Genomic DNA, 26,140 nt, shown 5'->3' with positions numbered 1-26,140 from the left:
TCTCACTGTTTCCTCTGTGAATGACTCCCATTGATCTGATGTCGACTAGCTGCTCCCAGTCCACTTTGGCCCCATCCTGCTTTATCATCTTAAAATCCGCCTTCTCCCATTTCAGTACCTTTATTTTCGATCCATCTTTGTCCTTTTCCATAACTACCTTAAATCGTACAGAGTTATGGTCACTATCGCCGAAATGCACCCCCACTGACACTTCTACCACTTGTCCGGCTTCATTCCCTAGGTCCAGTACCACCCCTTCTCTTGCAGGACTATCTACGTGCTGGCTCAAAAAGCTCTCCTGTCTGCATTTTAAGAATTCCGCCCGCTTTAAGCCTTTTGCACTAAGGCTACCCCAGTTGATATTGGGGAAGTTGAAATCCCCTACAGTTATTACACTATTACTTTTAGAACTATTTCAGATTTGCCTACATATCTGCTCTTCTATCTCTCCCTGACTGTTTGGCGGCCTGTAGTACAGTCCCAGCCACGTGATTACCCCCTTTTTGCTTTTCAGGTTCTACCCATATGGCCTCATTTGCGGAACTTTCTTAGATGTCATCCCTCATTACTGCAGTAATTGACTACTTGATCAATAGTGCAATGTCACCTCCTCTTCTACCCCCTCCTCTGTGATGCCTGGAGATTCTATGCCCTGGAATATTGAGCTGCCAGTTCTGCCCTTCCCTCAACCATGTCTCAGTGATCGCAATAATATCGTAATGCCATATGCTAATCAATGTCCTCAATTCATCTGCCTTACTGGTAAGACTCCTGTCATTAAAACAGATGCAATCCAGCCTTGCATTTTTCACTTGTGCCTCAGCAGGTCCATATTTTCTGTGCCTTCCAAAGTGACTCATTTTCTCTTCTATATTCGACTGCATTTCGCCCCCCCCTACAGTAACTCCACTCTGCATTCCATCCCCCTGCCAAGTTAGTTTAAAGCCCCACCTCACCCCCCAACAGCACTAGAAAACCTTCCAGCAAGGATGTTGGTCCCGTTCTGGTTCAGGTACAATCAGTCCAACTTGTACAGGTCCCACCTTTGCCAGAGCAGACCCGGTGATCCAGGAAACTAAAGCCTTCCCTCCTGCATCACCTTCTGAGCCATGCACGCATCTGCTGCATCCTCCTATTCCTATACTCTCCAGCATGTGACACTGGGAGTAATCCAGAAATTGCAACCTTTGAGGTCCTGCTTTTTAGTCTGCTACCTAGTTTCCTTAATTCCTGTTGCAGGACTTCATTCCTCTTTCTACATATGTCCTTGGTAGCAATGTGTACCACGACCTCTGACTCTCAGTTCAGAGTATCTTGCAGCTGCTCCCAGACGTCATTGACCAAGCACCAGGGAGGCAACATACCATCCTGGAGTCTCATTTGTGGCCACAGAAACGCCTGCCTCTCTCCTTACGGTTGAATCACCTTTCAGTATGGCTCTCCCACTCGTAATCAGCCTCTCCTGTGCAGCAGAGCCATCCGTGCTGCCATGAACCAGGTTGCTGCAGCTTTCCCCTGGGAGGCCATCCCCCCGCCCATCCCACCCCCTCCCCCAAACCCCCCAAACAGTATCCAACGCGCTATATCAGTTTGACAGAGGGATGGCCAGAGGGGTCCCCTGCACGATCTGCCTGCGCCTACTACACCTCCTGGTGGTCACCCATCCCTTTTCTGCCTCTGCAGCCATAACCTGCGCTGTGACCACCTCAGTAAATGTGCTATCCACGACGTCCTCAGCATTGGAGATGCTTCACATTGAGTCCATTCACAGCTCCAACTGCGCAATGCGGCAGCTATTAGCTGCAGCTGGGCACACACACTGCACACATGGTCGCCAGGGACACTGGAAGTGTCCCTGAATTCCCACATTGCACAGGAGCAGCATGCCACGGGGCTCAGCTCTCCTGCCATGACTTATCCTTAGAATAAGCTCCTTTGTTACTCCCTTTAATTTTGAGTACAAATTTGGAAAGGGACCTTATTCTACTCAAACACTACCTACAACTATCTAAATTCCCTACCTTTACTTTTACTTCGGCTATTGAAAGTAGTAACAAAATGTAGAAATACACACCTACTCCTACTTACCAATCAGCTGCCTCCCTTGCAACGCGTCGCTTTTTGAACTGTGACGCCAGTGATGCACAATGCAGCCATTTCATGTGCAATGCTCCGCAGATTTTTTTTTGATATGCACTGCAGCCATTTAAAGTGACGTACAGTACGACTATTTTTAATGATATGCTCTGATCCATTTTAAGTAAATTATGCAGTGCAACCACTTTAGGTGATATGCAGTGTGATCTTTCTGGATGATATGAAATGGAACCATTTTAAGTTGCATGCAGTGTGTTCATTTATCTGATAAATTTATGAAGCATTATAAAGGGCTATAAAGAAGTAAAGTCTGTTGTAAAGAGTTTTAAAGCATTATGATGTTTTATAAAACATGATTATGAAGAGTAAATCGCGATGTAAAGTATTTTGATTAGTGTCAAAGTATTACAGAGGGTTAAAATGATGATAAGGTATGATAAAGATGGTATAAATGTTGTACCGGGTCGTAATTCATGAGAAAGAATTGTGAAGCATTATAAAAGATTATAAACAATTTTAAATGATTATAAGGGTTATAAATAATTATAAAAAGATTATAAAGACTCCAAGTGATTATGAAGAATTCTCCCTCAGCCTCAGACACACATCACCATGGGGAAGAGGCCGCACACACACTCCCCATCTGCAACGGGAACAGGTCCCATCACCATGGGAGAAGGCCCCACCACTACTCCTCACATCACAGGGAGCAGGTCTAGCACCCAGACTGCTGTCACCATAGAGAACAGGCGCCGCAACCCCTGCCCCCGGGCCTGCACCCCCGCGACCCCCGCCACCATTGGGAACAAATACCGCCCCCAGCATTCTATCACCATGGGGAACAGGCCCCGCCCCATAATACCACCATAAAGGCCAGCCCCGCTTAGTCATCACAGGCCCACCCCCAAACTGCTGGGAATAGTCAGTGATTCAGCTGCTTTCATCGTGAAGTTAATTTAAGAATTGGAGTAAAGGGATATTTCAGCACATTGCTCAACTGCTCTCTAAACTGAGTCTGCGTCACGGCGTAAATCGCACTGTTGATGCAGCAACTCATGAGCTGCAGCATGAAGCCCACTTCCTTCAAATAAGCATGTAAATAAACAGACCGATATCCTAAATCAAATATTCGGCCCCAAATTGAATATACCATTAAAACTGCCCATAACAGGATGAAATTTGCCGAGATCACGAACAGTAAAATGATGGATTTCCTTCGACTCTCCATTTCTGGGTCTCTGCGAATCTCCCCACTGCTGTGAGCCCGGAGTCTCCTGCGTCCTCTGTTGCTCACTAAAATGTGTCTGACTGTGGCAGCATTGAGCAGCAGAATCACCACAAATGGAACAATCGGAGTTAGAATGTGATGGAGAAACTGGACTGATGCCCAAACAACAGAGTACCAAACAATGGATGTTACAGAACAAAACCAGGGTTCATTCCACAGCCAATACTGACCAGTTAACATAAAATACCAGGTGATGTTATTTAAACAGCTCAGCACTGTCACTGTTACCAAAACCGCAGCCGCCGTTTTCTCACTGCAATATTTACATTTCAGTTTCTGGCAACAAATGGCCACAAATCGATCAAAGGTAAATGTGACGGTGAACCAGACGGAACAGTCTGTAGCTGCATAAAGCAGGACGGCGTGGATATTACAAACGGATATGGACTGCAGGAACTGGAACTGTTCCTGATAAACAATGGGAATGTGCCTCAATATCAGGTCGAGGATAATGACCAGTAGATCCGCCACTGATATGGCCACCAGGTAGCGAGTAACACATTTGGAGAGACCGCACTTTCCCCGAGAAAGGATCCCAATCGTTAGCAAGTTAACTGTGAGGAAGGGAAATAAACAGAAAAAAATATACATCAGGCTAACAGCAAATTTATCAGTTTGATTGATGACTTATTGAGATTTACAAATATGTTCCTGTATCCCGTGTTGTGAGGAAACGATTGGACCTGAAAAAACGAACTGGAAATGATGCATCAGGTTCGGAGTAAAAAAAAGACAGTTTAAAGCAGTTTGGGGTGTCATTTGTGCATTTGTTATCACATGCAGTCTGTAACTAATTATGGTACCAGTGGCAGGAATTTATGCCGCAGCCAGTGAGTTGAACTCAGTAGAGACTGCGGGAGGCTCGATGGCGGGCCGAAAATATGAAGGGAACCCTGTCTTGGCAATTTGCAGCCCACACCTGGCGCAACTCAGTGGAGCTCGGGAAATTCACTGCCCGGTTTCGTGGCCCGTGTCCCTTAAAGATAAGGATCCAGCCTACAAAAACTGCAGAAACAATCAAGGGGGCAGCAGCTCAGTATCGGCAACACGACCGGGATCAGTGGAACTATGAGTCCTTGACCGGGCCTGGGTGCGGGACCATCTCTTGAGCCCTAACACCAAGTAAGTGTGGCAAAGACACAAGGTCCAGTTAGCTAGTGATGGCTATTGCCTGTCACACACCAGACCTGGGACCTGCACATACGCTGCTGCCCTGAACGCAGGTAAAGATGGCAATGATAGGAGGACCAGTCAGCTAGCGGGGGTCACTACCAGTAATAATCCAGTCCTGGGACCAGGACCATTACTGGAGACTGTGGACCCCAGCTAAGAGTTTTGATGACATCGGGGCCCATCAAGGAGCTGGGCCTGTGCCAGAACTGCTCCCATTCTGGGAACTGTGCCATCGCTGCAATTCATGCTGGATGCTTTGCTGGAGCCCCACACCTCAGGTGAGTGTGGTGGGTGCTTGCGGCCAGTGAGTGACCAGGTCCAAATGCTTTTGAGGCATCAGGCTTGGAAGCATGCCCATTGCAGGAACCCTGCAACTCACGTAAGTGTGTCGAGGACATCGGGGCCAGTCACGGAGCAGGGGACATTGTTGGAACTACATACTTCCTGAGTCAAGGATCATCATTGAGACCCAGACCTCAGGTCAGTGTGGTGGGGCCGCCAGTGTCTGTCAAGCAATTGTGCCTCTGCATGTACCACACCAGGCCTGGCACCAGGACCATCACTGCAGATTGGACACAAGTTAAGCGGGATGTGGCCGGGATCAGTCAGAGACCGGGTACCCTGCTGGAACTGCAGCAGGCCTGGGAGCAGTACCTTAACAGGAGGTTCGACCCCAGATAGGATTGTCAGTCTAGCTGGGATCATTCAGGGACCGCGGCCACTGCCGCTATTCCAGCTGACTAGGACCATTGCTAGAGACCCATAAGCAATGTAAGAGTGGCAGAGTCGCCTGGGCCAGTAAGGAAGTGGGGGCCAAGGCCAGAACGACAGCAGGCCTGGGACCAGACCCATCATTGGATAATTGTCCCCCTGTATTGTGTGCCGGTATGACCACCTCCATATTGAAACAGAGTCCCCTCACACACTACTCCTGGGTTAGATGGAGATAGCAAAAGTGCTCTTGGAAAACCCGGGGTGGGTAGGGCAGAGTCTCCTCCTCCTCCCTTTTTACAGACCTTCACCTCCTGAAGCCTCTGCTCCATTTGTTGGCTATGTTACAGAATCAGAATCACTGTAACTACAGTCCCCATACCTCGTCCAGAGTTGGGTCACCAAATCATCTGTCTGCCCTGAATGTCTGAAGCAGCTCAGATCACAACCACCAGAAAATCATCCACAGCATCTCCACTAACGTTACAATATCAGAAGTAAGTCAAAGGTCCCAGACCTGTAAATTGGATGCCTGGTCCTTTTAAATAACACTAGAGGGGTTTCCTCGTGCTGCTGAATGTATGTTCAGCCGGGAGTGACTAATACAGGCGGTCAGTGGACATGCACAGACCAAGCTTCAAAGACGCACATCAAAGCAGTTGGAATAGCAGTTAGACTTCATATTCCAGAACCCTACATGCTGCTCGAACACACAATGTTCAGCCGCCCTAGAGCACTGAACAGCATGAGACAGTGTGCAGGCCACGATGCAGGTGGCTGGTAGCTCAGCTCGCACCCTTTTACGGATCCAGGCTTGCATAGCATGAGCAATAGTGGTGCCGTGGAACGGAAAATCACGGCCAGGGAGAGATACAGAGGGAAGAAGGAAATTCAGTTTAAATGAGGAAATGGAAATAAACTTGAAGGCAAAAGATTTGCTGCAATATGGGAAATGGACAAATGCAATGGAGGTGTGAGGCCATTGAGAAATTCAAACACAAGAATGAGAATATTAAAATTAAGGTACTGCCAGACAGGGAGCCAATGTAGATCAGTGAGCACAGGGGTGATGGAAGATTGGGATTTCGTGTGCATTGGAATACAGGCAGCAGAGTTCTGGACGGTTTGCAGTTTATGGAGGTTTTTGACTTGGAGGGGTTGCGGGTTATAATTGGCATAAGCAAATGTGGATTTAACGAAAGCATGGATGAGGGTTTATGCAGCAGATGGGCTGAGGCAGAGGTGGAGACGGGTGATATTTCAGAGGTGGTAGTGGGCAGGGTTGGTGATGGAGAGAATATAGAGTTGAACTCAGCTCAGGTTTAAATAGAACACCGAGGTTGCATACAGTCTGGTTCAGCCACAGAAATTGGCCACGGTGGGGTATGTGTTTCACAGAGAGGGGATGGAGTTTGCAATGGAGACAAATGACACTGAGTTCAGTCTTCCAAAAATTTACATTACTGAACAGTATTCCAGTTAAACAGGGTTTGCACATCTCCTAGCTGTAAATTGAGACTTACCATGGACGTAAACAGCAATAAACATGAGGGAGTAAATTACAAGAACAATATTGCAGATTAGTAATGGTTTCGAGAGCGAATAGCTGGAGGATGAGATTCACCTGGAATAACAGCAGCAGCAAGGAGGGCAGAGTTAATTACAGGAGTAGCAATAAAGTAAATATGGTTTATATAATTAATAGCTGTTTCAGGAGTCTTACAAGGGCACCAACAATGGCATGGATGGGCTAGTAAATGCATTGAATAATCTCACATACATATAGGATCCACATTTCTAATGATATCCAGTCATAATACGTCGAGAGATTCCATCCGACACGGGATGGAAAGCCATTCCCACCTGTCGCAGATCAGACCACAGAGACCGGGCCATTCTATCCATCTGATCTGGGATAGTAAAACATGCTGACAAGTCACAGATCAGACAACAGAGACCAGGCCATTCCATCCACCTGATCCAGGATAGAAAATCATTCTCACCTGTCATAGGCCAGACAGCAGAGACCAGGTCATTCAATCCATCTGATCCGGGATAGAATACCATTCTCACCTGTCATAGGTCAGTCAGCAGAGACCCGGCCATTCCATCCATCTGATCCAGGATAGAAAAATATTCTCACTTGTCACGGGTCAGAGAGTAGAGACCAAACCATCCGCATCCCTCAAATCCAAGATAAAAACATTAGTTCCAAATGTGACAAGTAAGACAGCAGAGACAAGGCCATTCCATCCATTCGAACCGGGAAAGAGAACTATTCTCATCTGTCACTGGGCAGACAGCAGAGACCAGGCCATTCCATCCATCTGATCCATGATATAAAATCATTCTCAACTGTCACAGGTCGGACAGAAGAAACCAGGCCATTCCATAAACCCAGTCCAGGATTTAAATAATTCTCACCAGTCATTACGCAGATAGCAGAAACCAGGCCATTCCATCCATCCGATCCAGGATATAAAATCATTCTCACATGTCACTGGTCAGAAAATAAGGGCCAGCCCATTTCACACATCTGATCCGGGAGTGAAAACCATTATCACCTGACACTGGTCAGACAGCAGAGACCAGGCCATTCCAGCCATCCGATCCAGGATATATGATCATTCTCAATTGTCACAGTTCAGACAGCAGAGTTCAAGCTATTCCATCCAATCGAACAGGGATAGATACTATTCTGAGCCGTCACCTGTCCGTCACCTGTCAGACAGCAGTGATCAGTCCATTCCATCCATCTGTTACGTGGTGCGAAAACCATTCTCACCTGCCACAGGTCAGACAGCAGAGACCCGGCCATTCCATGCATCCAATCCGGGACTGAAAACCATTCTTACCTGCCACAGGTCAGACAGCAGAGTCCCGGCCATTCCATACATCCAATCCGGGACCGAAACCCATTCTCACCTGTCAATGGTCATACCACAGTGACCAGGCTATTCGATCCATCTGATCAGGGATAGAGAACCATACTGATTTGTCACAGGTCAGGTAGCAGAGACCAGGCTATTCGATTCATCCGATCAGGGATAGAGAACCATTCTGATTTATCACGGGTCAGATAGCAGAGACCAGGCTGTTCGATCCATCTGATCAGGGATAGAGAACCATTCTGATCTGTCACAGGTCACATAGCAGATATTAGGCTATTCAATCCATCTGATCAGGGATAGAGAACCATTCTGATCTGCCACAGGTCAGATAGCAGAGACCCGGCCATTCCATACATGCGATCCGGGACTGAAAGCCATTCTCAACTGTCACAGGTCAGACAGCAAAGACCATGCCATTGCTTCCATCTCACCTAGGATAGAAAACCATACTCAGCTATCGCAGGTCAGACAGCAAAGACCAGGCCATTCCATGCATCCGATCCAGGACATTAAATCATTCACACCTGTCACTTGTCAGACAGCAGAGAGAAGGCAATTACATTCATCCGATTCGGGATGTAAATGCATTCTCACGTGTCACAGGTCAGATATAAGAGACCAGGCCATTCCACTGATGCAATCCGGGTTAGAAAGTCATTCTCACCTGTCACAGGTCAGACTGGTGAGACCAGGCAATTCCATCCATCCACTCCAGGTTGACATTTATTCTCACCACTCACAGGTCAGAGAGCAGAGACCAGGCCATTCCAGCCATCCGATCCGGGAAAAGGAATATCCTCACCTGTCACTGGTCAGACGGCAGAGACCAGGCCATTCCAGCCAGCCGATCTTGGATGGAAAACTATTCTCACCTGTCTCAGGTCAGACAGCAGAGACCAGGCCATTTCATCGATCGATCCGGGATAGTAAACCATTCCCACCTGTCACAGGTCATCCAGCAGTGACCAGGCCATTCCATCCATCTATCTGGGATAGTAAACAATTCCCACCTGTCTCAGGTCAGACAGCAGAGACCAGGCCATTTCATCGATCGATCCGGGATAGTAAACCATTCCCACCTGTCACAGGTCATCCAGCAGTGACCAGGCCATTCCATCCATCTATCTGGGATAGTAAACAATTCCCACCTGTCACAGGTCAGACAGCAGAGATCAGGCCATTCCATCCATCCGATCTGGGATGCATAACCATTCTCACCTGTCACAGGTCAGACAGCAGCGATCAGGCCATTCCATCCATTCGATTCGGGCTAGACCATCATTCCCTCCTGTCACAGTTCAGAGAGCAGAGGACAGGCCATTTCATCCATCCAATCCAGGAAAAAAAACATTCTTACCTGTCACAGGTCAGACAGCAGAGACCAGGCATTCCAAGCATCCAATCCGGGTAGAAAACTATTCCCATATGTCTCAGGTCAGACAGTAGAGACCAGACCATTCCACCCAGCCGATTCGGAAAAGAAAACACTTCCCACCTATCACAGAGCAGAAAACAGTGACCAGGCCATTCCATCCATCCGATCCAGGATATAAACCATTCTCACCTATCACAGGTCAGATAGCGGAGGCCAGACCAATCCGTCCATCCGATCAGGATTCTGATAGCCATGCACACCTTTCACAGGTCAGACTGTAGAGACCAGGCCATTTTATCCATCCAATCCAGGGTAGAAAAACATTCCCACCTGCAACAGGTCTGACAGCAGAGACCAAGCCGTTCCATAGAAACAGAGAAAATAGGTGCAGGAGTCGGCCATTGGGGCCTTCGATCCTGCTCCGCCATTCATTATGATCATGGCTGATCGTCCAACTCGGTAGCCTGTTCCAGCTTTCGTCCCATACCGTTTGATCACTTAAATCCAAGAGCTATATCTAACCCTTTTTTGAAAACATACAATGTTTTCGCCTCAACTGCTTTCATAGTAGCGAATTCTACAGGCTCACCACTCTCTGGCTGAAGAAATATCTCCTCATCTCAGTCTTGAAAGGTTTACCCCGTATCCTTAGAATATGACCCCTGCATCTGACTCCCCCACTATCGGGAACATCCTTCCTGCCTTGACTACCCTGTCAAGTCCTGTTGGAATTTTATAGCTTTCGATGAAATCCCCCCTCACTCTTTTGAATGCAAGCGAATATAATCCGAACCGACTCAATCTCTCCTCATACGTCAGTCCTGCCATCCCAGGAATCAGTCTGGTAAACCCGATTCTACGACTGTTCTCTAAGTGCTCTGCTATAAAATTTTTGATAATGGACTCTAAAATTTTCCCCACTACCGACGTCAGGCTGACTGGTCTAGAATTCCCTGATTTCTGTCTACCTCCTTTTTAAAATACTGGGGTTGCATTAGCTACCCTCCAATCTATAGGAACTGTCCAAGAGTCAAGAGAATCTTGGAATATGACCACCAATGCATTATCGGCCCTCAATCCCGTCAATTTCCGCAGCACCATTTCTCTACTAATACTGATTTATTTTAGTTCCTCTCTCTCACTAAGCCCTGTGTTCCCCAACATTTTTGGTATGATATTTTTGTCATCCTTTGTGAAGACAGAACCAAAGTATGCATTTAGTTGGTCAGCCATTTCTTTATTCACCATAATAAAGTCCCATGTTGCTGATGGTAAGGGACCTACATTTGTTTTCACCAATCTTTTTTCTCTTCACATACCTATAGAAACTGTTACAGTCAGTTTTTAGGTTCTGCGCAAGCTTGCTCTAGTACTCTATTTTCCCCTTCTTAATCAATCCATTGTTCCTCCTTTGCTGAATTCTAAACTGCTCCCAATCCTCAGGTCTGTTGTTTATCCTGGCAAATTTATATGCCTCTTCCTTGAATCTAATGCTATCTGTAATTTTCCTTGTAAGCCATGATTTGGCTACCTTTCCTGTTTTACTTTTGCGCCAGACAAGTATAAACAATTGTTGCAGTTCATCCATGCTCTCCTTAAATGTTTGCCATTGCCTAACCACCGTCATCCCTTTAAGTGACAATCCGTCATGGCCAACTCGTGCCTCATGCCGTCGTAGTTTCCTTTACTATGATTCGGGACCCTTGTCTCATAATCAAATCTGTCACTCTCCATCTTGATGAAGAATTCTATCATATTATAGTCACTCATCCTGAACGTGTCTCGCACCACTAGATTGTCAATTATTCCTCTTTCATTACACAATACCCAGTCAAGGATGGCCTGTTCTCTGGTTGGTTTCTCAAGGTATTGGTCCGGAAAACCGTCCTGTATATACTCCAAGAATTCCTCCTCTGCGGTACTGTGATTAATTTGATTTGCACAATCTATATGCAAATTAAAGTCACCCATAATTACAGATGTTATTTTATCGTATGCATCCCTAATTTCCTGTTTAATGTCAGTCCCAACATCAGGAGTCTATATAGAATCTCCACTAGCGTTTTTGCCCCTTAATGTTTCTAAGCTCTGCCCATACAGATTCCACACCGTCAGAGCTTATATCTTTCATTACTATTGCGTTAATTTCCTCTTTTACCAGCAATACATCTCCACCATCTTTTGGTTTTGTCTGTGCATCCTAAATACTGAATACCCTTGGATGTTCATTTCTCCTTCCTGGTCACCTTGCAGCCATGTCTCCGTAATCCCAACTATATCATACCCGTTCACATCTATTTCCACGATTAATTCATCCACTTTATTGCTGACGCTCCACGTGTTAATTCTAATTCAGCCGATCCAGGAATGAAAACTATTCTCACCTGTCACAGGTCAGACAGCAGAGACCAGGCCATTCAATCCAACCGATTCAGGATCGAAAACCATTCTCACCTGTCACAGGTCAGGCAGTTGAGACGAGGCCATTCAATCCAACCGATTCAGGCTCGAAAACCATTCTCACCTGTCACAGGTCAGACAGCAGAGACCAGGCCATTCAATCCAACGATTCAGGATCGAAAACCATTCTCACCTGTCACAGGTCAGGCAGCAGAGACCAGGCCATTCCATCCATCCGATCCGGGATAGAAAACCATTCTCACCTGTCACAGGTCAGGCAGCAGAGACGAGACCATTCAATCCAACCGATTCAGGATCGAAAACCATTCTCACCTGTCACAGGTCAGGCAGCAGAGACGAGGCCATTCAATCCAACCGATTCAGGATCGAAAACCATTCTCACCTGTCACAGGTCAGACAGCAGAGACCAGGCCATTCAATCCAACCGATTCAGGATCGAAAACCATTCTCACCTGTCACAGGTCAGACAGCAGAGACGAGGCCATTCAATCCAACCGATTCAGGATCTAAAACCATTCTCACCTGTCACAGGTCAGACAGCAGAGACCAGGCCATTCAATCCAACCGATTCAGGATCGAAAACCATTCTCACCTGTCACAGGTCAGACAGCAGAGACCAGGCCATTCAATCCAACCGATTCAGGATCGAAAACCATTCTCACCTGTCACAGGTCAGACAGCAGAGACCAGGCCATTCAATCCAACCGATTCAGGATCGAAAACCATTCTCACCTGTCACAGGTCAGACAGCAGAGACCAGGCCATTCCATCCATCTGATCCGGGATAGAAAACCATTCTCACCTGTCACAGGTCAGGCAGCAGAGACGAGACCATTCAATCCAACCGATTCAGGATCGAAAACCATTCTCACCTGTCACAGGTCAGGCAGCAGAGACGAGGCCATTCAATCCAACCGATTCAGGATCGAAAACCATTCTCACCTGTCACAGGTCAGACAGCAGAGACCAGGCCATTCAATCCAACCGATTCAGGATCGAAAACCATTCTCACCTGTCACAGGTCAGACAGCAGAGACGAGGCCATTCAATCCAACCGATTCAGGATCTAAAACCATTCTCACCTGTCACAGGTCAGACAGCAGAGACCAGGCCATTCAATCCAACCGATTCAGGATCGAAAACCATTCTCACCTGTCACAGGTCAGACAGCAGAGACGAGGCCATTCAATCCAACCGATTCAGGATCGAAAACCATTCTCACCTGTCACAGGTCAGACAGCAGAGACCAGGCCATTCAATCCAACCGATTCAGGATCGAAAACCATTCTCACCTGTCACAGGTCAGACAGCAGAGACCAGGCCATTCAATCCAACCGATTCAGGATCGAAAACCATTCTCACCTGTCACAGGTCAGACAGCAGAGACCAGGCCATTCCATCCATCTGATCCGTGATAGAAAACCATTCTCACCTGTCACAGATCAGGCAGCAGAGACCAGGCCATTCCATCCATCCGATCCGGGATAGAAAACCATTCTCACCTGTCACAGATCAGGCAGCAGAGACCAGGCCATTCCATCCATCTGATCCAGAACAGAAAAACCTCCTCACCTGTCACAGGTCAGAGAGCAGGAACTAATCCATTCAACACACCCAATCCGGATAGAGTATCATTCTCACCTGTCACAGATCAGATAGCATGGACAACATAGACAGCAGAGACCAGGCCATTCCATCCATTTGATCCTGGATGGAAAACCATTCTCACCTGTCACAGCTGGGATGTCTACATTGTCTATTATGAGTTTGTGTTGTATTTGTACTGTCACTCCTCAATAAACTATTTGTGACTCCTTAACCGTCTTTTGGTCATCTCTGACACTCGTTCAGATCTTAAAATGATGGCGGAGAGAGATCACAGTGGTTGGAACCATCGGCTTGCTTTTCTTGGTTTGCAAGAAATGACAAACTCAGTTAGACATGTGTGATCATAGTTGGGACAGTGCTGGAAACTTGGAGACAGACAGAAAGAATTTACACTTGTTCAAGCATGTGTGATTATTGCTGAGAAAGATAGGAAATGTCGAGATAGCGAGAGTTTACACACGGTAAAACACGTTTCATCATTGCTTGAACGGATAGGAAATATTGAGACAGAGAGAGTTTACACTTGGTCAAACATGCCTGATCATCAGTGGCAATGCCACGGAAATGTCCAGACAAAGAGATAGGGTTTAATTCTTGTCAAACGCTTGTGATAATCACTTAGTACGGGTACGTCTAAAGCCAGAAGTACAATGTTGTAAGTATATCACAGGAAATAGTTGATACAGAACCTGCCTGAGGCAAACATGTGTCCATGGGGTGATGGACATCCGAAGGATTTTAGAGTGTGATGCGAATTACAATTACATTCTTTGTAGAATCTCTGAGGACGTCCAGAAATGCAATTTTAAGTAAAAATATAGACGGAGATAAGTTGGGCTATAGGAAACACTTATGTGACTAACAGGCAAATAATAAAAAAAAACACAAAAAATGGAAGGAACAGGTAGACAAGGCAAAATGAAAAGGGAAGGTTAGCAAGACAGCATTTGCATCATGAACTATCGGTTACTCTGAAAGCAGGAGCCATATGACAGAATACATTACCTGAGAAAATTGGAACAAATACTGGACTAAAACATTGAGTAATAAACAGAAAATACCAGACTAGGTGAAGTGTTGGAAGATGTGAGGAGGGGTTTCGAGAGAATATGACCAATGTCAAAGTCCCGTCTCCACTGAAGCTGAACTGTGCCCCGTGTTTTGATAACATCAAACACCTTCAGATGCAATGAGTCAACAGTGGGTACAAGTGGCCGCTCTCTGCAAACACAAAGCCAGATTTCCCAGTTCTTGTTGGGACAACATATTTCAGGTAAATCACAGCTTCAGCTCTGCCTCCTTACAAGGGCGGCAAGATAACTGGAAAATACCGGTGTGTGCGTAACCCGAGCCTAAACTGCGTGCCAGCCTAAGAACAAGCCTGACATAGATGGAGTCAGTGACCGGCCATCCACAGTCACTGACGGTAAGGGACATGTCACCACCAAAACCACACTTAGATCCCTTACCCCTGTTGCGGCCAGGGCTCTAAAGCAGAAACTGGGAGTGGTGTATATGAGCAGCAGCTCCCTCGATCTCCTACCGAGGTGGGATATTTTTAAAGTCATTTACCAAGAATTAGAAGGTTAAACAGGTTCCCTTGAGTTAAAACAAGAGATGGATCAGATTATTCTGGTCGAGGGCACGATAGAGGATACAGAGACTGACCTGTGGAGGGCACTGGGGGCAGGAAACATTGACGTTCATCAGGTCCTGGCCAATACCAAGCAGGATCTTACCGAGCGCCCGAGTGTCTTCACAGATAGGCTCCATGTCATCTTGAGGCACAATAGCGAGGATGGGGTAAACCATTTTAATTCTCCAGGTTTGAACCCCCTCTTTCTGAGTGCCCTCCAACCATGAGTCAATTTAGCTCTGGTATTGAAATCACCTAAAACACATCTTGTCACCATCTGTGTATCCAATGCGCAACAGCTTGGGAGCATATCAATGCCAATATTCCCTGAGCACGCATCAAACTTAAGGCAGTGGCTGTCCAGGTTCCACTACCCAATCAGAGATCAGTTGACTTAAGTCAATAAGCGTGCCACAGTGTGCTGTTCTAATTCTTACTGCCTCGGCCACTATGCTGCTGCTATAGTTGCGTTGTTGATTGTGATAGTAACAGTGATTCCTGCTATCCCCCAGGCTGGGGCATTGTGCATGTGACTGCTGCAATAGCGGCATTCGTGAGACTGACAGTAACTGTTATTCCTGCTATCCTCCAGACTGGGCCATTGTGCCTGAGATTGCCGCAATAGGGAGATTAGTCAGACTGACAGAAAGTTTGATTCTCGCCATCCTCCAGGCTAGATCACTGTGCCAATGACAGCTGCAATAGGGTATTGGTGAGACTGATAGTAACTGTGATTTCCCCTATCCTCCAGGCTGGGCCACTGTGCCTGTGACTGCTGCAATATGTACATTGGCGATACTGACCGGAACTGTGATTCCCGCTATCCTCCATGCAGGCCCACACTGCCTGCGACTGCTGCCAGAGGCATATTGCTGAGACTGACAGTAACTATCCCGCTATCCTCCAGTTTGAGTCACTGTGCCTGTGAGTGCTGAAATCGAGACATTGACGAGTCTGACAGCAACAGTGATTCTCGCTATGCCCTGGGACTGACGGCTGCCAACACTGTTGAGCAGCGGCAGGAGCGGATGGACGCAGCAATTGAAGTCATGTAGATTAGTAACAGAGGTTTGTAAGTTCCCATAGTGCATCAGATACCCGAGCAAATGGTACAATAACATCAGCGATAAAGGCCCATTAGCTGCTAATTCCCCCATTTTGCTGGTTAGAAAACCGGATGGCAGCTGGTGACTGAATATTGACCAGGACAAACTCAATTCACTCACCCTTGTGTGAACCCGTTTGAAGGAGAGACACCACCATCCTGTTCTCCAGGATGCCCAGCGGCAGGGCTGTATACTCCACCCTTGATATCTCTAATGGTTATTGGAATATCTCAGCAAAACTGGAGAAACAATTTAAATTCTCATTCACTTCTGAGGACAGCGACACCTCTGGACAGGTCTGCCACAAGTGGTTCCAAAATAGCCCACTATTTTCCACAAATGTATGGCCGGGGCCCTTATGAGATTTTCACAGCCTTCCTGCTTGTTGCAATATGCCAATGATCTCTTCGGCATCACCACAGACCGTGTCCACACATTTAATCCTTTTACAGGAACTACTGCAACTACTTTGGGAGCTGGACTAAAATACCATCCACGGAAAACCCAGCTAGTGTAAGATCGTGTCACCTTTCTAACTGTCCAGATTGGATCATCCAGCATCCACCCAGAACAACATCAGATCAAGACCATCCAGTGTCTATCCCTGCCCTCTCAAAGACTGCCCCGTGGCCTATCCTCAAGCTGGTGGGGTATCAGCGGACCCTCATCACGTGTCTGCCCCTGCCCATCTCAAAGACTGACCTCTGTTCTATTCTCAGGCTAGTGAGGTATCAGTGGACCCTAATCGTTCGATTAGCAAAGACTGCTGCCCCTCTTTATGAACTACCTAATGATGATAATGACCAGGTGTAACCCTGTTGGACTGAAGGGAGCATGGAAGCAGTAACACATTTGAAGAAAACTGTCGCCCAGACAACATGTCTTATCACACCTAACCCTGACAAGACATTCCACACGGAGGTGGGGGACGCAGAGACAAGCCTGGCTGCTGTCCTATGTAGGGAAAACCAGTAGAAACTGCTCCCCATTGTCAATGTCTTTAGAATTATGAACTGGGATGGACTGATGTACTCTGTTTGAGAAGGACACTCGTTAACCACGTTCTGGGGAATCACACATTTCACTTACATCAAGGGGTTCAACAGGTGATACTGTCCATTCTATTGTAAACTTTCCCAGTCGGTAGGCAGTAGTAATAGTCTGTCCCTGTCATAGAGTTGTAGAGTCACAGTCATGTCGGCACAGAATGAGACTATTCGGCCAATCGAGTCCATGTGAGCTCTTTGTAGATAAATCCAGGCAGTCTCATTCTCCAGCTCTGTCTCCATATTCCTGCAAGTTTATTTCCCTCAAGTGTTCATACAATATCCTTTCGAAATCATTCATGATCTCTGCTTCTACCAGTCCAGTAGGCAATGATTTCCAGGCCATTCCCACTCGCTGTGTAAAAAAGTGTTTCCCCACATCCCTCTGCATCTCTTGCCCACAACCTTCACTCTGGTCCTTGCACCAATAACGAATGGGAACATCTTTTCCTGTCTACCTTATCCAAACATATCATCATCTTGTATACCTCTATCAAATCTCCCCTCAGTGTCCTTTGCTACAAACACCCACACACAGTGAAACACAATCACTGACTTTCTACCCTCTCTCTTACAAGGCAACATGGCCCTTAATCACAGGGAGGGGCAGTGAACCGTCAGGGGCCAGGCATACGTTCATCCCCTGAGCCTGTGCAGCAGATCGTTCTCTACATCATGGGATTGGCTATGACAGAGCCCGAAGCATTCGGCATCTCTGCGAAAATTCAGAATTATGTTATGTTCCTGCCTTCTGTCCCTTCTTACTTCCCACCTCCCCCTCATCCTGCTGGCTGGAATGATGCACAAGCTACAGATGATGGGAGCATGGACCTCATGCCTTCCATCCCACCATTGTCCCTCACCCCAGCCCTCCCCTTCTGATTTTATTCGTTCCAATGTTAACCTAAAACTGCCAGCTTCGCAGTGACAGCTGCTCCAGGAAACAGAAAGAGAGAGAGATAGCGAGAGAGAGAGAGAGAGAGCGGCAGCACAGCACTGATGGTGAAGCCCCATCACATGGTCTGATGCTCACAGCCACCAGCACAAATACTTACACTGCGTGTACCTTAGAGGCTGGTATCGAGTCGGAATCTGCACGTGGTGAGTCACCGAGCATAAGTGAGCTGCAGCCAGACCAGGGGGAAAGGTTCGTTCATGTGTCAGATCACCAGAGGGCGAAGTCACAAACGAGTTATAATACACAGGACTCAGATGTGAATATTGCTGGAGCAGCATACAGGAGAATGCTGATGGACATGTGCACTGAGATACAGGCCTGTAAGCCTGTCACTGTCAAGAAACATGGAGTAGTCCAGCTCCAATATGGCACACGACATTGCACAAAACTTGAAGCCCATTATTTTCCCTGTGTAAGTGGTCACTAACTCCATGAGAGCAATCGGGGACCCTGCTGTGATGCGGTGTCTTGTGACCATTGTCTTAGCTTCCACTGCAGCACAGGCGGCAGCCACCCAGCGTCTCAGTGCTGCATTGGAAGCACAGACAGTGTTCATGAGATCCATGCTTGATGCCATGCAGAATCAGAATCAACCCGACTGCTGCCATAATGGCTGTTTATCTCAGTGCTCAAAGGGATTTGCTGGCTTTTACAGCTGCCCAGCAATCTGTAATCCAGTAGATTACTAGGATTGTTGAGGTGTCGCTTTGTGGGACTAGCAGCGGCTAACTGGAGCAGGAACCTGCTGTCCTCTCTCTCAGTATGACAGCATTTGTTCTCCCTTCACTGCCATTCCACCAGTCTCCTTGCTGTTACCCAACAGCCAGCCCAAGCTTCTGCAGCCCATGTTTCGGTGGTCCAGTACGGATCCGAGCCCTCAAGGCCCAGCACTGCCCGAGGACGTGCTGCAAGGCCATCTGCAGTCTTCCCAGTAAAAGCCAGCAGCCTTCCACTCGCCATGCTGCAGCCACTGGGCAAAAACTGAGTAGGAACACTACACAAGTTGCGGTAAACCCCAAAACAGGCACGAAGGGGATACACAAGGTTAAATAGTTCAGTTGTGTTTGTATAATTTGAAGTATTGTTGGATAAAGATGTTGATGGAAATGTTTTTGTTGGTGTTTATTTTTTGCAGGATGATGACAAAGGGGACGCTGTGATGGGGCATCTCAGATGGGTATAATGGTGGAGAATGGGGGATCCATGGTTGGAAAGGGAACTTGTCCTCTGGGAACCAGAATCTTAGCAGGGCCTCTTCGCCAGCCTGCATGGGTGGAAGGCATCCAAGAAATATCCTGCCTGCCTCCTCCTCCTCCTCCACAGATGGCTTCCCGTTTCCTCGTGGCAATGTCCGTGCTGTCATGATGGTGATGATATGAAGGGGGCAGCATTACATCCTGAACTTGGACACTCGCTCCAGTGTGCACTGAAGGGCTCCCCCCTGGCGGTTCAGACATCGGAAACATTGCTTCATCACATCGATGGTCTGTTCCACGATGTTCCTCGTGGTGTGCTTGATTGTCAGTGGGGCGTGGGTTTGGGTGTGTGGAATTATTAGCCATGGATAGAGAGACATATCCATTGTCTGTGAGGATTCACATTCTGGCTCTCCTCGTTGTCCTGAAGATTATGGGAACAGCTGACTGATTCAGAATGAAGGTGGACATTCACATAGAAACATGGAAAAACATAGGAGCAGGAGTAGGCCATTCGGCCCTTCGAGCCTGCACCGCCATTCAATACGATTATGGCTGATCAACCAAAACTCAGTACCCTGTTCCCGCTTTCTCCCGTATCCCTTGATCCCTTCAGCCCTAGGAGCTGCATCTAACTCTTTCTTGAATATGTTTAATGATTTGACCTCAACTGCTTTCTGTGGTAGAGAATTCCACAAGTTCACCACTTTCTGGGTGAAGATAATCCACCTCCTGTCAGCCCTGATGACTTTCCCTGTATGCTTAGACAGTACCCCTTGGTCCTGGACTTCCCCAATATCCTTCCTGCATCTAATCTGTCCAGTCCTATTAGAATTGTACAGGTTTCTATGAGATCCCCTCATTCTTCTAAACCCTAGCGAATACAAGCTTAATCGACCTCTCTTCACGCGTCAGTCCTTCCATTCCAGGAATCCGTCAGCTGAACCTTCGCTGCACTCATTCCATAGCAAGAATATCCTTCCTCAGATAATATTCGCCAACATGATGTGCAGGACATGGCCAGACACCAGCTGCACATTAATGGAGTGAGAGTTTCTTTTTTCTGTTCCTTAACCTTGCTTCGTTGAAATGGGGGCACCGCAGAGCCACGTACACCATCAGGAATCCCACTATCCTGAAAAAGACACGGGACCTCTCAACCTGCTTCTCTCTGCTGAGGGAGCATTCAGTATAATTCACCACACCCGGCATAGCTGGCCTCTGTCACTTATCGGATACATCAATAATCTGCCTGTTGGGAGATTGAGGCTCAGGCAGAGGAGGGTCAGTAATCAATTGGATAACATTCTTCATCAGGGTTGAAAACACCAAGCTGCAGTAAATGGTCGTTTTCCAGACTGGAGAATGGGAGATGGTGGTTTTCCAAAAGGGTCAGTGTTGGGACCACTGCTTTTTGCCATATATAAATGCCTTGGATTTTGGAATACGGAGTAGGATCTCAAAATTTTCTGATGCTACCAATCCTGGAGGAGTGGTAACAGTAAGGATGATACAAAGCACCTTAAACAGGACATCGATAATCTATCAGAATGGGCAGACAAGTGGCAGATCGAATTTAATACAGACAAGTGTGAGGTGATGCATCTTGGAAGAAGGAATTGGGAGAGGCAATATAGAGTTAATGACACAGTTCAAAAGCGTGTTCAGGAACTGAGGGAGTTGGATGTGCATGTGCATCCATCTTTGAAGGTGACAGGACGTATTGAGAGAGTGGTCAGTAAAGCATGTGGGATCTTGGGCTTCATAAAAGAGGGATTGAGTACAAAATCAGGGAAGTTATTCTGAACATTTATAAAGCTCCTATTAGGCCCCAACTACAGTATTGCGTGCATTTCTGGTCACCAGACTTTCGGATGAATGTAAGGGTCTTTATGAGTGTGCAGAGGAGATTTACGAGAATGACACCAGAGATAGGAATATTTGTTACAACGTTAGGCGAGTAATACTCGGTTTGTTCTCCTTAGAACAAAGGAGATTGAGGGAGATTTGAAAAAATGTTTAAAATTATGTCAGGTTTAGATAAGTTAGACAAGGAAAAATGTATCTCTTAACTAATGGTATTCGGACTGGGGGATACAGATTGAGGATTTTGGGCAAGAGAGGCAAGGGGACTGTGACGAAGTAAATTGGTTTATGCAGCAGTTGGTAATGACCTGTATCACGAATGGATGGAAACCAACTGCAAATTTTATTTTTGTGCACTTGGGTATTATTGTTAGCTGCCATTATAAACAGATTTTGAAAATTATGTTACTGCTGTGTTCAACTTGTTTAGACATAGAAGGGGATGAGATCCCTTCAACAACAGGGGGTTGGACAGTTACTTGAAGAGGTCCAGTCACATGACCTGGAAGCTAGACTTTTTAGCCTGTCTGGTTTTGAAACAGTTTTAATGGGAGTCACTAGCTTGTATAGGAAAGCGGCTACCTGGAAGCTACCCCTGGGGCCTGCCTGCAAAGAGGAAATAAGAATCCACATTCTGCAAAACAGCAACAAAATATGTCTGTTCTCTGGCAGTTTTTCTTCAGCAGAAAAGGGGTGAAATCAGAAACGAAGTTTTCTCATTTTATCTACGAAAGTGCAAGAAGAGGAAATTATAAGAACATAGATTTCATCTGACTGCTACTCCACTCGGCATTTCCAGTTGGTTAATTCCAGCTTTATGTTAGTAAAAAAACGGACTGTAGTTTCAACTGGAACCTTCGTCAGTTTGCAATTAAGTTACTTTTCTACTTGTTAAATGTCCTTAACCTTTCGATGTTTTTACTTTTCCTTGTATGTTTGTGAGCATTTATTGCAAAGTTAATCCCCTCCCGAATGTACGATCATGTGTTAATAAATCCTACATCTATTTTAAACTTTAACAACAGTGTTGTTGCGCGCCTTTAAATGTCAAGCATTACAAACTGAGGGAGAGGCGAAATACATATTGAGGATTTTCCTTATTATTTTTAGAGAAGGGAAAAAATAAGCCACAATCTGCTTGAGAACAGGTTGCTGAACATATAGAGACATGTGTCCTCAAAATTAACTGCATCTGTGTAACACCTGGAACTCGCTGCCCACGAGGATTGTGGAAGTGGAGACAATCAACGACTTCAAAAGGAAATTGGTGGGCATTTGTTGAAATGAAATTGCAGGGCTATGGGGACCGAGTAAGGAAAAGGAACTGACCGCGTAGCTCAGTGGACAGCCGGCATAGATTCGTTGGGCCGAATGGACTCCTTCTGTGCCGTCAGTGACTCTAAGATTCTATGGTGTGTGTGTCACATTCTGCTGTCTAGAAAGATCCAGATACATAGGAGTTCAATCAAACTGTGAACTTAACGGCCACTGACAGTTCCGTCTTTACCCTGGTGTGAAGCTCCAGGTCATGTTACACAGATGATACAGCTCTATGACAACCTCCTATTGAATCAGAGTCACCTCATACACTGCTCCTGGGTTACGTGTAGGTAGTAAACGTGCTCTTGGAAAACCCGGGGTCTGTAGGGCATAGACCCCACCTCCTGCCTCATTACAGAGTTTCCCATCCCTACAGCCTCTGCTTCATTTGTTGGTCATGTTACAGACCCAGAGACACTGTAACTACAGTCCCCAGACCACGTCCAGAATTGGGTCGCCAAATCCTCCGTCCTCCCTGAATGTCTGCACCAGCTCACAACACAACCTCCAGCACCTCCACCAACGTTACAGTAGCAGAAGCAAGTAAAAAGCCCCTCACCTGTACGTTCGATGCCCGGTCCAATTAAATAGCACTGGAGGAGGTTCCTCGTGCTGATGAATGTCTGTTCAGCTGAGAGTGACTAACACAGGCTGTCAGTGGACAAGCACAGACTAAGTTTCAAAGATGTACATCAAAGCTGCTGGAATGGCTTATTGATGTCACTTCAAACCCCTCGCCACACTAAAATCAGATGCTTAATGAACTGAGTCTGGAGCCCTGTCCAGCATAAAGCACTGGAAGTGACCGGCAGCTCAACTCAAACCATTTAATGGATCCAAGCGTCCATGGCCTTGGGCCCGGTGACGCTGTGGAGCTGGAAATTATGGCCAGGATTAGATACAGTGAGAAAGACCATCCGGCCGCACCACCATATGAATTAGGAGCACAAGTAGGCCAATGTGCCGCCGAGTCTGTTGCACCAGCGGCGGCACAGTGGTGCAGTGGTTAGCACCGCAGTCTTACAGCGCCAGGGACGCGGGTTCGATTCTGGGTGCTGCCTGTGCGGAGTTTGCAAGTTCTCCTTGTGTCTGCGTCGGTTTCCTGCGGGTGCACCGGTTTTCTCCCACATGCCAAAGACTTGCAGGTTGATACGTTAACTGCCCCTAGTAGAAGTAGGTGGTAGGGAAATATATAGGGACAGGTGGGGATGTGGTAGGAATATGGGATTAGTGTAGGATTAGTATAAATGGGTGGTTGATGGTCGGCACAGACTTGGTGGGCCGAAGGGCCTGTTTCAGTGCTGTATCTCGAAAACCATTTAATAAGTTCATGGTTATTCTGTTTCTGTCTCGAATTCCACACTGCCATCTACCCCGATAATCTTTGATTCTATTGCCTAACAAGAATCTATCAATCTCGACCTTAAAAATATTCAGTGATCCCGCTCCCATCACCTTCTGAAGCAGAGAATTCCAAATTCGCACAACTCTCTGAGGGAAAAACAAAACCTGGTCGCCTCTGAGCTAAAAGGGCGACCACTAATTTTAAAAAGTACCTTTTCAAACTGTTACTTTTAAAGGGGAATTGCAGAAAAGACTTTCAGGCAAACGCTTTGCAGGGATATGGGAATGGAAAGTGGAATGGGACTAATTGGAGGGGTGAGGCCATGGAGGGATGCAAACACAAGAATGAGAATATTAAAGTTGAGGTCCTGACAGACCGGGAGCCAATGTAGATCAGTGAGCACAGGGGTGAAGGGTGACAAGGATTTGGTGTGAGATAGGATACAGGCAGCAGAGTTCTGGATGTGTTGAGGCTTATGAAGGTTTACAACTGGGAGGGATCGCAGGATAGAATTGGAACAGTTAAGTGTGGATTTAAGAAAGGCATAGATAAGGGTTTATGCAGCAGATGGGCTGAGGCAGAGCTGGAGACGGGTGACATTATAAAGATGATAATAGGCAGGCTTGGTGATTGACAGAATATGGAGATGAACTCAACTGAAGTTTAAATAGAACACAGAGATTGCAAATTGTCTGGTTTAGCCTCAGACATTGGCCAGTAAGTGGTACATGGACATTGGACGGAATTGCTTCTGGAGGTTGATTACACTAGCTCAACTCTTCCCAAAATTAAAATTGCAAGATGATTATTTCAGTGAAACAGGTCTTGCAGATTTCATAGCCGGAAGTAGAGACCTACCAGGGACAGCAACAGCAGCAAAGTTGAGAGACTAAATTACAAGAACTCTGATATAAGGAGGGCAGAACGGTAATGCAGTTAAACATGCTTTATAGAATTAGTAGCTGAATAGCGAGACTTACCAGGGACACCAATAATAGCCAGGGTTGGATAGTAAATGTACTGAATAATCCTCAATGCGAGATACATCCGATAGTCTAATGAGTACCAATCGTAATTTGTAGAAAGAATGTCAAACTCCCAAATGAAATTCCTGCCCATTGTTGTAACATTCCCATCGACTGCTGTCAGATTCTGATCCATTGTTGTAACCTTGCAAACTACTGCTGTCAGATTATGATCTATTCTCTCCCTCTCTCTAGAGCTGCTAAACCCTAATGGTGCCGGGGGTGATCCTGCCGCTGACACTATGTGATAACACATTGAAAGGAGTCCCTGTATTAATAGAAGAGGGGAACCCTCCAGAGGCACAATTAGAGTCCATGGAGATTGGCATTAATTACAGGAACTGAACAAACAACTTCAGTTGATCACTTTCAATCCAACACTTTTTGTACCACAATAAACTAGACCATTTACCCGGTCTGGATGGCATGTCTGAGGGTTGGTGAGGCAAAGGATGGTGCAAAGAGAAGAGGCACTGGCTAGAATCTTTCAATTCTCTTTGGAGTTGGGAGTGATGACAGAGGAGTGGAGTGTTGTAAATGTTAAACTCTGTTTACAAAATTGAGAGATGGGGAAAACACTGTACAGGCTAGTCATTCTGACGTCAGTCGGGAAGAAATTTTGGTAAATGATAGAAATGTAACAGTCTTTGAGCAAGTGAAATATGGGAAGAGGAAAGAAGAACAAGAAGGAAGGTCTGTGATGGGACTTCGAGGAGAGAGATTAAATGGCAAACTGTTATATTTCCAACGTTTACCAGTTCTGATGAAGGGTCACGGAACTGAAACTTAAACTCTGTTTCTCTCTGCACAGATGCGGCCAGACCTGTTCAGTATTTCCAGCACATTCTGTTCTCATTAAGATATATGTATATATTAGATGAAAATAGACTGAACCAGATATCATGCAGAAAGAAATTGAAACTTTCCAGATATAAGTTGCCTAACTGTCACACTGGTGAAAACTGCACAGCGCATTATTTACATTGATTCAATAATGTCCACATCTGCCTACGGATTCTGTTCACAGCAATGTTGGCATTTTAACAATAATGTCTCCCTCTGTTCGTAAATATTGCAC

At 46.4% G+C, this 26,140-nt stretch overlaps 1 protein-coding gene across 1 annotated transcript; it reads right to left on the bottom strand.

The window, feature by feature from the left end:
• Nucleotides 1-3,037: 3,037 nt before the first annotated feature.
• On the bottom strand, nt 3,038-25,198 carry LOC137366671 (probable G-protein coupled receptor 139). Its single transcript, XM_068028350.1, has 2 exons — nt 25,018-25,198; nt 3,038-3,939 (listed from the first exon to the last, which is right to left on the bottom strand). The coding sequence occupies exons 1-2, from the start codon at nt 25,196-25,198 to the stop codon at nt 3,038-3,040; spliced, it is 1,083 nt and encodes a 360-aa protein (XP_067884451.1).
• Nucleotides 25,199-26,140: the final 942 nt, after the last annotated feature.

Source organism: Heterodontus francisci, unplaced genomic scaffold (assembly GCF_036365525.1).
Source record: "Heterodontus francisci isolate sHetFra1 unplaced genomic scaffold, sHetFra1.hap1 HAP1_SCAFFOLD_590, whole genome shotgun sequence".
Lineage (NCBI taxonomy): Eukaryota > Metazoa > Chordata > Chondrichthyes > Heterodontiformes > Heterodontidae > Heterodontus > Heterodontus francisci.
The sequence above is the reverse complement of the archived record's forward strand: the minus strand, read 5'-3'. Positions and strand labels throughout refer to the sequence as shown.

Excerpts from the sequence above, each read along its gene's own strand:
- LOC137366671 (XM_068028350.1), bottom strand. The coding sequence starts at position 25,198 with ATGGATCAGAATCTGACAGCAGTCGATGGGAATGTTACAACAATGGGC. Across the intron at positions 3,940-25,017 it reads GGCTATTATTGGTGTCCCTG|TTAACTTGCTAACGATTGGG; the intron begins GTAAGTCTCGCT and ends CCTTCCTCACAG.